This window comes from Sceloporus occidentalis, unplaced genomic scaffold, assembly GCF_023333645.1.
Source record: "Sceloporus occidentalis isolate IW3139 unplaced genomic scaffold, rSceOcc1.0.p SCAF_2, whole genome shotgun sequence".
In the NCBI taxonomy this organism is placed as follows: Eukaryota; Metazoa; Chordata; class Lepidosauria; order Squamata; family Phrynosomatidae; genus Sceloporus; species Sceloporus occidentalis.
This window is the reverse complement of record NW_028316982.1, coordinates 147,357,498-147,371,379: the sequence shown is the minus strand read 5'-3', so window position 1 is coordinate 147,371,379 and position 13,882 is coordinate 147,357,498. Positions and strand designations below refer to the sequence as shown.

The window sequence follows — 13,882 nt, the reverse complement described above, 5'->3', positions numbered from 1 at the left end:
GTTCCCTGAAGCAGCAAATTGACAGTGTTCCTCTGACTTGACAGAATACGCAAAAAGTATCAAATAAATAATAAATGAAATTGATGCCCAAAGTTTTTATCTATTCCAAATGCACTACTAGGGGTAAGACAAAGGTGTTTTTGAGGAGCTCATCCACCTAGCTCAAAGTTGGGTATCCATGATACTGTTAACAGCCAACAAGTCTTCCATTTATGTATTTTAACTAATGTGGAAATAAATGAGGTTCCAAGAGAATGAGCTAGAACACGCTAATCCAAAAAAGTGTACAATCACTATCTACTTTTTGAAAATAAGAGAGATAAATTTAGGAAAGCAACTAAGCACAGTATTACTTAGTTACAGTCAAACAAGAAGCCTTTTCTAAACCAGGCAAATTACTTATGAAATTGACACAGCAGAAAATGCCCGTTTACAACCTTTCTTCAACAGAAGGCTGATCTTAAAACAATTATAAACTGTCAAAAGTAACATTTTGATAGCAGTTCTATACCTCAAGGCATTTGTAATTACTAGTACCATCTGCCACGTCCACAGACTTTTTTATCCACGGATTCAAGTATCCATGGCTTGAAAATATTTTTAAAATATATAAATTCCAAAAAGCAAACATCGATTTTGCCATTTTACGTAAGGGATACCATTTTACTATGCCATTGTATTCCATGAGACTTAAGTATCCATGTATTTTGGTATCCATAGGGGGTCCTGGAATCAAATATCAGCGGATACCAATGGCCCACTGTACAACTTCATTTCAGAAAGCAGGTATAATTTCACAAGCTGATTTATAAGTATATCTGTGTGTGTATGTGTCTGTCTGTCTGTTAAAATTAACATTTACCAAGCCTACACAAACATGGAACTACAGTTAATATGAACTCACCTTAATGTGTCAAAGAGAAATCCCTGGACCTCACTTTCCTCATCACCTTCTCTCTCTGTTTCATTTCTTGTAGCTAAACATGTCATACAAACGAAATACAACACTATGTTAGCTTTGCAAAAGTTATTACAATGACAAATATTTCTGTACAAGAAACTACTTCTTAAAATGAGAAAAAAGAAATTACAGAGGTCCTCAAACAGATGACAAAGGAGGCAGATTACGTTTGGTGTATAGTTAGAAAATAGGTATTTTCCATTCTGTAAAGTCTTCCATCTACAAAAAAATTACAGATATTTATTTCTGTATTGATTCTCAATGCCTGTGGCTACTTTTGCCATATCCCACAAAATGCAATCACAACCAACGGTGTGTGTCAGGAAAACAAATATTGGATGAATTACTGACCCAGTAAGAAATTTTCTATTAACTACAATGGGGCCATGCAGACGATTACTGCCTTCACAGTTCTAGACAGTACTAAATATTTTGTGACAACAATGTCTCCAGTAACACCATGCTCAGGAGAAAAATGTACCTTCAGTCTGAGAGTCATCCACTGCTTTGTATTCTGTACTCTTTATTGCGAGTTCCACACCATATCCAGACAGATACATCTTCTCAGACCTAGGTTTCTGGTTGAACACATTGGGGGGTGGGGGGGGGGGGGAGGAGGGTAGAAGTATCAAGAGCCATTCATGTCTAAATAACATCAAAAATTAGGTTTACTTCAGAAATCTCACTAAATCAAACTTCCAAATGTTGGAAGTTTCATAAAGATTTTGGAGATGCTGTTGGGGAGTAAAGAAATGCACTTGTAACTGTTTGGTATTCACTATCCCTATGCATTCCCTTGCTTAGAAGACAGGTAGGGACAATGAAAGTCCCTCAATATCACTTACCAGGAAAAAGCTGCTGCAGTCAATGGGAATCCATTCCTCTATCACTTGGGAAGCAGCTGACTGACATCCTGCTGGGGAGAATTGTGACAAAGACTCTGCTTCTGCATGTTGCAATAGAGATCACACATGAGGGAAGCTGAATATCAGTCAGCAGCCTCCCGAGTGATGAAGAACAGACCTCTGGTGATGGCAACAGTTGCTAGTCACTAAGTAGGGATGGGGTCAGGCCAGGAGTCACTGTGATGCTACATAACTACAATGATTATGCATACATATCCCCTCAATGGGATTCTGACCACGGCCATCACTTTACAGTACCAAATAATTAACACTAAGTTATAACAGGAATGAGGATGGGAATCAGGCAATGACACAGAAAGCCTTCAAGGTTCATCTACTTCCTTCTCCTCCACTACTATATAGAGTGAGGCCTTTGGCAATACAGGCACCAGAGCTTTCTGACAGACCAGGCTGAATACTTCAACAAACTATAAATCCCATGATTCTGTAAAATAGAATCATGACAAGTGGTTTCAAACAGCTTTAATATTTAATTTTGCAATGTGGCTACACCATGAACAAATGGGGTGAGGAAACACCAGGAGATAATACTAACTGTGTAACCATGTAACCGAGAGCTAACATGGTATAGTGGTTTGAACACTGGACTATTACTTTCGAGATCAGGGTTCTATTCACCGCTTGGCCATGGAAACCACTGGGTAACCTTGGGGGTGTCACACACACTTAATCCCAGAAAACCCCATCACAAGGTCACCATAAATCAGAAATGACTTGAAGGAACATATCAACAACAAACCGTGTAGTTGAACGGATTGCTATCCCTTGTTCTTGATCCCGACTGATAAACAGTAATGCTTTTATTGCATATAAAAATGAAGTGCACTTTTTTAGATTGGCAGATGACGGCAATTTTTCTTTATCTTTTTGCTAAACAAATTAATTCAGTTTATTAGATCAAACAATTTACCCAGGTTTCAAACTTTGGTTTCAAGAGCAGCCCTGGTCACAATTAATCATATTTAGCAAGCCACACAAGGCAAGTACATACACATACCCCTCCATGTATTACACAAAAGCGTGGTCGAGTAACTTCCACGCCATACGTCAAGGTTTTCAGTTTGTGTTCAAGTGTGGACAAAAGGCTTTGAAAGGAAAACTGAGGACTGATGTGTACTGGTAATGAATGAAAAAATCAGAACTTTTTCATTTCATTAGGAGTAAAGTTATATCACTTCTACACATACACATACCTGGACATAATGTCGCAGAATGTAAATGATCTCCTCCTTTCGGGCTTTCTCAGACAATAGTTTGTGAAATGTGGCAAACTCTTTGGTACCCATTTCAGCATAAAGGATCACCACCAGGTCAGACTCAATGAGTGTAGGGTATTTATGATCTCCTTTCAACAAATTTGGCTTGGGCCTTGGATTAAGAACAAATAACTTGTCAACTCAACATAAATGATACTGTAATTAATATGTCAGATGGGGAAAAAAGCACACTAACAGTGCCATCTGATAACATGTCATAGAAGCAAATCCCATTGTGTTTGCGGGTGGGATTACTTCTAGGTATGGAGATATAGGAACAAAGCTTTAAAACGTTACTTTTTTGCACTACAGCCATTGTTTGCCATTGTTGGGAGATTCCAGGAATTATAGAAAAAGTTACATTTCTAGGCTCTGGGTTAGTAGCCTGAGATCAACATGCCATGTCCTACATTTCAACCTTCTCTCCAGGAGGAATTCCATAATGTCCAGCAAAATGGTCTCTTGAAGAAAAGAGATTGCTGTATATACTCATGTATACGTCTAGAAATTTTAGTCAAAAAATTGACTCCAAAAACCTGGATCTACTTATCCATGTAAGTCAATGTAAGTCTTGTACTTTAACTCTAATAAAAAGGGAACCATCCCCTGGTGAAAGGCAAAAGTATAATCTGTCCTGGAAGCACTAACCCCCTTCTGTTCTCTCACCCATCAAGCCTTTAGGGCTTTAGGGCGAATACAAACAGTTATGTCTGCTAGAATTTTCTAAGTTCTTTAGCATTATTTTCCTTTGCTTCATTCTTTAAATCTTTTGTTATATGGCCTTAAGTTTTACTCTCAACATATCCACGGGTCAAATCAAAATCTGTAATTTTGGTCCCAAAACTTGCCATCAACTTATACATGAGGTTGACTCATAGTTGAGTATATACGGTATTTATGAAAAGGGATTATATATGAAGATCCAAAAGTTTTCTCCTGGTGACCAAATAGCCAAGCTAGTGGTGATCAATCATGGGTGGAGTGTTGAGATTGAAGAAACCTCATAGGAAACATTGTGCCCCATCGTGGGAGATGTCAGGGATTTGAAGGGTTAAAACACAGCACAGAGGGAAATGCTTGATGTGTGTGTGTTTGGCCATGAGCATTCAGCAGAGTGGCAAGGCTGATCAGCACAGCTGAAGCTCATTGGCTCAAGGACACTTCAGTGCCCAAGTGCACGTAGCCATGGATGATGAAACCATGTGTCTGGATTGCACAGGAGACACATGACATGGTTACCTGAACTCACTGGGTTTGGTAGACCACATGGTCTGGAGACTATGGCGGGATACAGACCGCCGCTTTGCGGCGGTCTCCCGCCGGCGCCATTTGCTCCGCGAGGGAGCCGCAGCAGCCAAACCGCGCGGCTCCCGCGCGGAGCAAAAAAGAAGCTCCATTTCGGAGCTTCTTTTTGCGGCGCCTTTATGACGTCGCGAGGCGCCTGGCGCGGACTCGCGACGTCATAGGCGCCGCGACACGTACGGACGCTCAGCGTCCGATACGTAAACATGGCGGCGCCCATGTGGAAGGGGCGCCGCCATGTTGTACGTATTCTATACGTACTAGGGTTAGGGGGGTGCGGAAGCACCGCACCTTCCTAACCCTAGTACGTATAGAAGACGTACTTTATGGCGGTCTGTATCCCGCCCATATAAACCCAGGGGTTGCAAGGGGTAGCTTGTGGGTTTGAAGTAGGAGTTGGACTTTGGAGCCACGCTTCAGCTTCTGGAAATTGCCAGCTCTGCTACAAGGGTCTGATTTAACCCCAGGACTCGTTTGAGTTGCTGACAGTGGTTGTTGGACCCCAGCAGTTGCGCTGACAGGAGAAAGGGCAAGAAATGTGAAATGTTTGAAATTCTTCAAATACATTCTTCAAACAACCCAATAACTGACTGCATACATGGATATTACCTGAAGGCCAATAGAGAAATCAAATAGAAACCAAAAGATAGAGAAGCCATATTGTCTTTGCAAAAACAAGACTATCACCAGATTGTGGCATAGACTATGAACTACTAACAGCAAAAGTCAGACTAAAGCCAAACAAGAACAGTAAACCAATAATTATGCAACCTAAAGAACATCCCTGTAGGAATTAAAAATAATGTTAAAAGCAATTTGTACTATGAAACCTAACTGAGAACCAGATGAACTTTGGATTGAAACCAGGGACACTGTCAGTAGCCAAAAGAAAGGAGAAACCTCAATGGATGACAGTTGAAACTCGTCAAATCATTAAGGACAGACAATAAGCAAAAGTAAAAGGTGACAGAAATAGAGTTGGAATCCTTACTGTAACTGTTAAATGACTTGAGTGCAAAGACAAGGACAAGTACTATAACAATGACCAGCAAGTAAATACAGTCATCCCTCCGAATTCACGGGCAATCTGTTGTGGACACCTCCGTGAATTTAGAAATTCTCATATATTCAAGCCCCATAGGCTTGAATGGACACGTGCTCCCATGTGTGTGCACCAAGGGCGTGGGCACCATTAATTTTAATGGAAGTTGCCCTTCCATGAATAATCAAAACCATGGATCTCAAGTCCATGAAAATGGAGGGGCAACTGTACATTACATGACCAGAAGAAATAAAAAGAAGATGTAAATAATGAACTAAATAACTATATAAAAGATATGAGATGACAGATTCATTCAAGGAAGAATCATAAAACGAACCTTCACTTTTAAAAAATAAAGTGGAAGTTGCATTCAGAGCACTTGGGAGAACAAATCAACAGGAACAGAAGACATATGAGTAGAGCTGCTTAAAGCTACAAAGGCATATTCTACTCTATTTCTAACTAAAATCTGTCAACAAATATGAAAAACAAAACAATGGCCCACAGATCAGAAATGCTCAATATACATTCCAATCCTGAAGAAAGGGGCCACTAGGGTTTGTGGTAACCATAGGACCATGGCATTAAACTCCCATGCAAACAACACAACAAAGACTTACTATATATGGAGTGAAAAATGCTAGATGTCCAGGCTGGATTCTGGAAAGGAGGAGGGACTAGGAATCATACTGCAAACATGTTTAATAAATCAAATCAAGCCTAAACTCTCCGTAAAGAGAATGATATCACTGTTGTGCATCCTCCTACAGGAACATAGATGGATGCTTTGCCATCACTGTCCAACACCTTGGTTTTTATTGGTCAGTAAACAAGACATGTAGGAGAGGGGATGCCACAGCTAAAAGGCTGGTTAGAGGTGAGGCAGGAGAGATCACATAGTTCCACCTGGTAAAACTTTACACTATATGTTCCTGCTCCAGGATCTATTAACTATTAAAAATACCATAGCCCTGTCCCATATTGAACTGAACAATTCTATTTCTCCCAGAATCCAGTTAGAAAGGCTAGTGCCAATGCGGGATGGTACACTTTGCAAGCTGTAGTACAAAAAAGTATCACTTCCAAGCTCTACATAAGAAAAAAAAAGTATGCACATTCAACAAGACAAAAGCTTTTGTTCTGAAGTATCATTTTTTTAAAAATACATCACTCAAAATAGCTCATTATACATACCTTGCAGCAGCCTTCTTCAGAAGTTTCTTAATTTCATTAGTCTTACAGGTGCTCTTCCCATGAATAACCACAAATGCACTGCAACCTTTTGGTGGAGGCTCATCAGCTGCAATCTAATATTTCAACAATTACACTCACTCCAGCTGGTCTAATTGCATTTCAACCTAAAAGTAACTCACCTTCCTTTGATTAGCACGGCTCATCAAATGCTATCACACTGTATGTGTAAGTGCCAAGGATGTGAGGAGAAAATATTGAAAAGATCAAAACTCCAGAAGCAGAGTTATCAGTCTCTCAGAATTCCACATATCACTAGTGATCTGGATGTCTGAGATATGCTATTTTTTTGTCCTAGCCAAAGACATTTTGTACAGTTTATTTTGAGGAAATATGTGCCTACTTTGAATGACAGGAAAACATTACATTTATAAGATGCAAGCTTCCAAAAGTCAGTTTCAAAAATTATTCACAAGTCTCTAATACTGCCACATCTATTGAACTGATTACACATGTGCCTTTCCAAGATCTCCCTTAGTTTGGGTACTAACACAAAGTATAGCGTGCAAAATGCAATTCAAGTTTGCAAGATACCAATTACAATCAAATTCGATGAGCTTTATGATCCTGGCTTATTTTAACTAACCATGGGCCTGTTACAGACAGCCAAAATAAAGCTGCTTCGAGTCACAGTGGAGGTATGGTGTTTCAATGATGCATGCATCCTAAGAGTCCCGCGTTCGCACCAAAGCCACACTCATTTTGGCTGTCTGTAACAGGCCATAGTTAAAACCAACTATATTTGCCTAAAATCAGACACAATGGGAAACTGGTTAGTCCTAAAATGTAAGCCCAAATAAGGGAGAGAGGTGGAGTACGTGAACCCAAGGATTATGTTGGCCCCATACAGACAGACCAAAATAAAGCTGCTTCGGGTCATTTTGGAGGTATGCTGTTTAAATGATGCATGCATCCTAAGAGTCTGGAAGCCGGACCAAAGCCATGCACCAGTCCTTAGGACTTGAGTGTGGTTTTGGCGTGGCTTCCAGACTCTTAGGACGCATGCATCATTTAAACAGCATACCTCCAAAGTGACCCGAAGCAGCTTTATTTTGGCCTGTCTGTACAGACCCATAGGGTCATTCTCCTCAGGAGAAACTATGGTTTCATCTTATGTATAAACTAGACCCAAAAATTGGCTCAAAAGTACCATTACTAATTGAGAATCTTGTCTTCTTCTTAAAGAAAGTCTGTCTATCTCACACAATCTCCATAAAAAAAATCCAGAAATACAAAGGAAAACTTTCCACCAAGCAGAAACAACAACTAAATAAAACCAACGAAGTTAAGATAGTCCTTCATTGCTGCCAACAGGTTTGGGAAACAATCTGGATACTGGCAGAAGACATGGACAGAAAAAACAAACAAACACGAACTGGCCAAATGATTATTTTGCTTATCTGAAAGACTGATTTGGATTTGTTCAGGAAGCCATGGTTAGAGTTGTTAAGCAAACCAGGACTGGCTTTGCAAGAATCTATCCACTATGAGGACCCCTTTCAAAAAGCCCTAGGCTGAGAAAGAGGCAAATGAAACAGCTACACTTACCTTGTCAGATGTAACCATACCCACATACCTAGCATGTATGAATCAATTTTACACACCTGTTGAAACATCTGGATGGTTGGGGAATGTGCTCGTAGTGAAAGTGAAAATTTCAAAAGATTGATCTGCCAATTTGAAAGGAATTGTCCTGCTTTTTTCAAGATTAAGTTGTAATAAGACTGTTCCGAGACTGTATTTAAAAAAATAAAAAGGAAAGACAAGTGAAATATTAATACTTGGCTTCAAATATAAATAGAGGCAACACAAATTAGTTATTAATATACACCAGAAAACAAAAAGATATAATACGACTGATATATTGCTAGCCCAAAACATATGATGGGATTTTACAAGTTAAATGTATGATGTTCTATTAAATACTGCTTTCATGGTGGTGTGTTATTTAGAAATAAGTTAACGTTTAAACTATTAAACTATATTGCATTGTAAGCCAGCATAGTATAGTGGTTTAAGTGTTGGACTAGAACTCTGGGAGACCAGAGTTTGAATCTCCACTTAGCCATGGAAAACCTTGGGCAAGTCACACTCTCTCAGCCTCAGAGAAAGGGAATGGTAAATCCCCTTGCAACAAATTCCCAAGAAACCCCATCACAGGAAATGACTTGAAGGCATTAAAAAATGAAAAATATAGTATCATAGTGAAGCTTTCATAGAGGGCAACAGACCTTGAAAAAGACAGACATAGGCATAAGTCTGCGACCTACAACTTAAGTATTTTTGATGAAGGACAGGAGGAGGTCTTGTTAACAGCTGCTCTCTTCAAAAATAGCTACATAATCACAGTGTAAGGGAGAACTTCTTAGACAGTCATGCTTTCCAGGACTTGTTTCTTCTTCTTGTCCAAAGGACTGTCAGGGAGGTCTGAACAAGAATCTCAAAAATACCTTCTATATATTCATGCACAAGTCTAGAAATTTTAGTCAAAAATTTGACCCCAAAAACCTGAGTTAACGTATCCATGGGTCAATGTAAGTACTGTACTTTAACTTATATGAAAAAAGGAACTATTATAGTCAAGTATATACAGTATTAGTAAACCATTTTGACAAATAAAAGCATAGGCTTAAATGATTGGAATGGTGTCAACAAAAATGGCTGTTCTGATGAAAAGATAAAAAAAATGGTGGCAGGTATGACAGTACTGAGGAACAGAAGAACAAAAAAACAGGGCAAAGAATACAGATAAGCAAAAGGCAGAAAACAGGCTGTTGTTTGTTCTCACTCCGTGATTACATATACAATTTTCTTTTAACAAATAGCAATTAGGGCTCTAAAAGCTGACTGAACACCTGGGAAAGTCCTTAAGGACTAAAGATTAAATAGAGAGCACTGCTCCACAACAACACAATCAAGAAACTTGGAAAAATACTTTGTTCTGTTCACTACCAAGAGCTCAGCTGGCAGACCTCTGGGTTATTTACATTTCCTCACAGAATTCATCCTTTGTGCAGGATCACCCTGTAGCTGAAAGAAATGCTGCCAGTCATAGAAAGGGATGGTGCTTTCTGTATAAGCACATAGTACCTGGCTGACATATATGTTCTTCACATGTAATTGGAAACTAAATCACAAACAGGGCTGTTTTCAACTGCCAGGCATGTGGACAGTTTGTGTGCATTCATTCAACCCTGCCAATATGGAAAGAGCTCAGACCACATTGGACTCCATAAGCAGTGCTATGTGTTGCCTTCAGCCAGGATCTTTTATCAAAATATTATACCTGTTTCTTCCACCCCTTTCTCCCATACAGTGGCTCGGCTCAAAATTAATGGGAAATAACAGTTTATCATTTGAATGAGCCTCAGGATCCCTTTTCATAACTTCAGTGAGGAATTTGGAAACTTATCCTTCCATATTTGAAAAATACCACAGCTGCCTAAAGCTGGGAAACTATGGTTTATTTAAAATCTTGTTAATTAATAAGACAGAATCTGGAACAATAATTTGATCTTAGATATCTCTGTATCTTAAACAAAACCTATTTCCCTAAGCTTAGGTGTAACAGGAACTTCTGCCACCTTTTAAACATAAAAAAACTTCTGATTTCCTCATCTGATGTATCTAAGTCAAGAGAGAAAGGAGAGAGCACAACCTTAAGGCTCAGAGCAAGTACAGTGGGACCTCAGTATCTGTGGGGAGTCCCCTTGCAGATACCAAAATCCACAGGACCTCAAGTCCTATTGTCCCCAATGGCAGTGCATGCAGGCAGCTGCAAAACTATTAGGGACAATCAAACTTCAGGTGAAGTCCCATTCTCCCTAATAGCAGTGCAGCCGTGTGCATGTACCACCACTGGGGACAACGGGGGCTGTCCACAGTGGCGGCGCAGCCATGTGCATGCGCTGCCATTGGGGAAAATGAGGGTTTGCAGCGCAAAGATGCTTAGGTCCACAGATGGCAAGTCCCCTACCCTTCTTGGCTGGAGTACTGTAATAATCTGTCAGTACAGAAGAGTCCTGTTTTAACTCCATGGGCCCAGTTCAACATAACGTGGGAGATACAGTCCCAGTGCAACACACTTTGTTCCCTTCCTCTCTTCTCTGTAGCCCATCTAATGCTGTCCCCTCAGTTCTAGAGGGTTTCCAAATCACATGAAGCAGATTTTGAGGTGCATGATGGGGGGAACAGAAGGAAAAGAAGATAATCTGTTTGTGGTTCCATTGACAGATGTCTCCCGTTGACTTTAGGCCAAGGTTTGAATGTGTTTTTACAAGACTTGCTTTTTTGTCCACTAATATGTGACAATCTAGAGCTCCTCTTTTGTAGTTTGGTACCTCTTTCTTCTGTTTACCTTAATTCTTGTGACTGAATCCTATATGGATAGTTTCAATACATGCTTTCCTGCTCTTGGTTGCTATAGCTGCAAAATCAACTGTGTGCCTCTCTCTGTCAGCAAAACGTGGGGGGATCTTGGGATAACTCCATGCGATTGTAGAATGGCTAAGGTTTCCCTGTAAGTTCAAAAACAATGCCCTCCTCTGTGGTACCTTCCTCTTCCACATAAGTTATCAAAAATCTTTTGGAATAAAAGTTTGAACAAAAAGGGAAAAGAAGCAGGGCAAAACCAGGGACAAGAAATACTCATCCAACTACCTATGGTGTTGCATAAAAAGTAAGTACCTATTTAAGCAAATATTATTAGCAGAGAAGTCCTGCCCTGCAGGAAGACAAGGTACACGATGTCATTTAGATCTACTCTCTGAGGCATCAACATGCTCTTAGGATGTTTGAGGAAAACCTATTTTCTAGGAAGAAACCCAGAAATAAAGTGCTTTTGATAATACACTACATAACAAAATATAGGTTTGATGTATGTCATCTTATCACAATAATATCTGGAGAAACATCAAGAGGATCTGCCTTGCAAGTGAAAAATAGATGGATAAATTACTCACCTCCTTTCTTGTATACTGTTAATTCTTTCACTGTTTCCAAAAACTGCCAGAATTGCTCATTGCTTTCTTCTGCAATGAATTCACTGTTAAAAATGTGCACAAAAATTAATACTTTAATATAATCCCTGGGCAAGTCACACCCTCTCAGCCTCAGAAAACCCTGTGATATGTTCACCTTAGGGTCGCCATTAGTCAGAAATGACATGAAGGCACAACATCAATCCATTACACATATACGATTTTCAGAAAAAAACAGAGGATTTATACAGGGATAAAAACTATCGTTCACCCTAAATAATAACAAAAGACTTTTGAGAAGTATAAGGTCAACCTAAAAAAATCAGTCTAATGACGCAATTCCTAAACCAATAAGTACATGTGTCTGTGTGTGTGTGCATGCACCTTCAAATCGCCTATTGACTTCGGGTGATCCCATGAATTTCATAGGGTTTTCTTAAGCAAGGACTATTCAGTTTTGCCAGTATCTTCCTCCTGAAATATAGCCGCAGCACCTGCTATTCATTGGCAGTCTCCCATTCAGGTACTAACCAGGGCTGAGCCTGCTTAGCTTTCAAAATCAGACATATGTAACTCTGCTGAAATCAAGAGAACATAAGAAACTAACTGGCATGGGATTCCAGAAATATTTATTTTAGTACATTATCTTTTATATAATATTTGTGCCTGATAGCAAGGTGAAAGTGAGGTGGCAGTCTTACTGAGTATAAATTCCATCTGAATCAGTGGGGCTTATTTCTGTACATATATACTTAGGAAATAAAACACACACCCAAGGACACCTAACAATCCCATTATTAAAGGGGAGGGGGAATGTGAGGATTCTCATTTATTATTCACTCTCATAAAATTAACTCAGAATTAACATAAAGTTAATCAAGAATGAGCTCAGCAGCCAAGGGCTGCACTGTAAACTGAGCAGATGAAAACTGAGTACTCGAAGACATGCAAGTTATGTTACCCAATTCTTCAACATATATAGCTCACATACTGTTTCACACTACAGGATTCATAGTGAATGAATCCTTCTAAGGAATAAATAACACAGGGCAATTTTAAATGGATGCCATAATCACTGACCATTGATGAAACAGGATCCATGAAATAAAACTTATTCATACCAATGAATTTAGAATGATGTGTTGTTACATGATTTAACTGCATTTAGGGTGGTTTTTTGTAACCAGGTTAGATTAAATAGATTGTACATTATTGCAAACAATTATTTTCATCAAGCCTTAGAGAGCCATGCTTGAATCCCAGTAAATCAATAGACTGTAACTTTATCTGATCCAACTTATTTTAGTGATGCTAAACTTTAGCAGTTAAACTGTGACAGATTTATCCAAATCTAGCCCAGGGTTCATGTACTGTAGCCTTCCCCAACCCCTCAGGAATGTAGAACCATGATCCCTACTGTCCACAGCCAGTGTGATTATTGACCATTATTGTGGTGATGAGTGATATAGCCCAACACATTTGGAAGGCACCACATTGGATAAGGCTAACATATAGTTTATCTCATTTCCTCTCAGCACTTTCTACTCTTTAATACAAAACCAAAATGTCTTTCTAGTAAAAGGTAAAGGTAGTCCCTTGACATGAAAGTCTTGTCATGACCGACTTTAGGGGGCAGTGCTCATCTCCATTACTAAGCCAAAGAGCCAGTGTTGTCCTACGGCTACTTTGGTGGTCATGTGGCGAGCATGACTGCACCAAACATTGTTACCTTCCCACTGAGAAGTGGTACCTTATCTACCTACTTGCCTTTGCATGCTTTCAAACTGCTAGGTTGGCAGAAGCTGGGACTAATGATGGGGGCTCACCCCATTATACAGTACTTGGGCCTTGAACTGCCAATCTTCCAATTGTCCAAATTGGTGTCTTAACCACTAAGCCACTGCATCCCCGTCTTTCAAGTAATCCACTCAAAATGAGACAGCTCATATAACTGACATGGAAACCTAAGCAAGGTCTTCAATAATCAGTGGATTTTTAAGTAGTCAAACACAGGATCTCAGAAGACTGGTGACTGGCTTATTTATTGCTAAGACATAGCTTAAATTCAAATGCATCTATTTTGAGGGTGGTGGGCGGGGCAGTGGGATACCAAGTCACAGCTAGAAGTGGAAACATGCACTGCCCATATGCTTGGCTGATCACAG

The 13,882-nt window shown here is 39.6% G+C and overlaps 1 protein-coding gene across 4 annotated transcripts in view; it reads right to left on the bottom strand.

The window, feature by feature from the left end:
• The window catches only part of LOC149319134 (UDP-glucose:glycoprotein glucosyltransferase 2-like), a 104,038-nt gene that overhangs the window by 87,115 nt on the left and 3,041 nt on the right, over window positions 1-13,882 (bottom strand). For all 4 annotated transcript variants that reach the window (XM_089511160.1, XM_089511161.1, XM_089511163.1 and 1 more), the window contains exons 2-7: window positions 11,700-11,782; window positions 8,343-8,473; window positions 6,682-6,794; window positions 3,081-3,255; window positions 1,443-1,539; window positions 905-977 (exon numbers count right to left, since the gene is read on the bottom strand). In XM_089511160.1, the coding sequence (XP_089367286.1) occupies window positions 905-977; window positions 1,443-1,539; window positions 3,081-3,255; window positions 6,682-6,794; window positions 8,343-8,473; window positions 11,700-11,782 (672 nt within the window). The remainder of the gene's footprint in view (window positions 1-904; window positions 978-1,442; window positions 1,540-3,080; window positions 3,256-6,681; window positions 6,795-8,342; window positions 8,474-11,699; window positions 11,783-13,882) is intronic.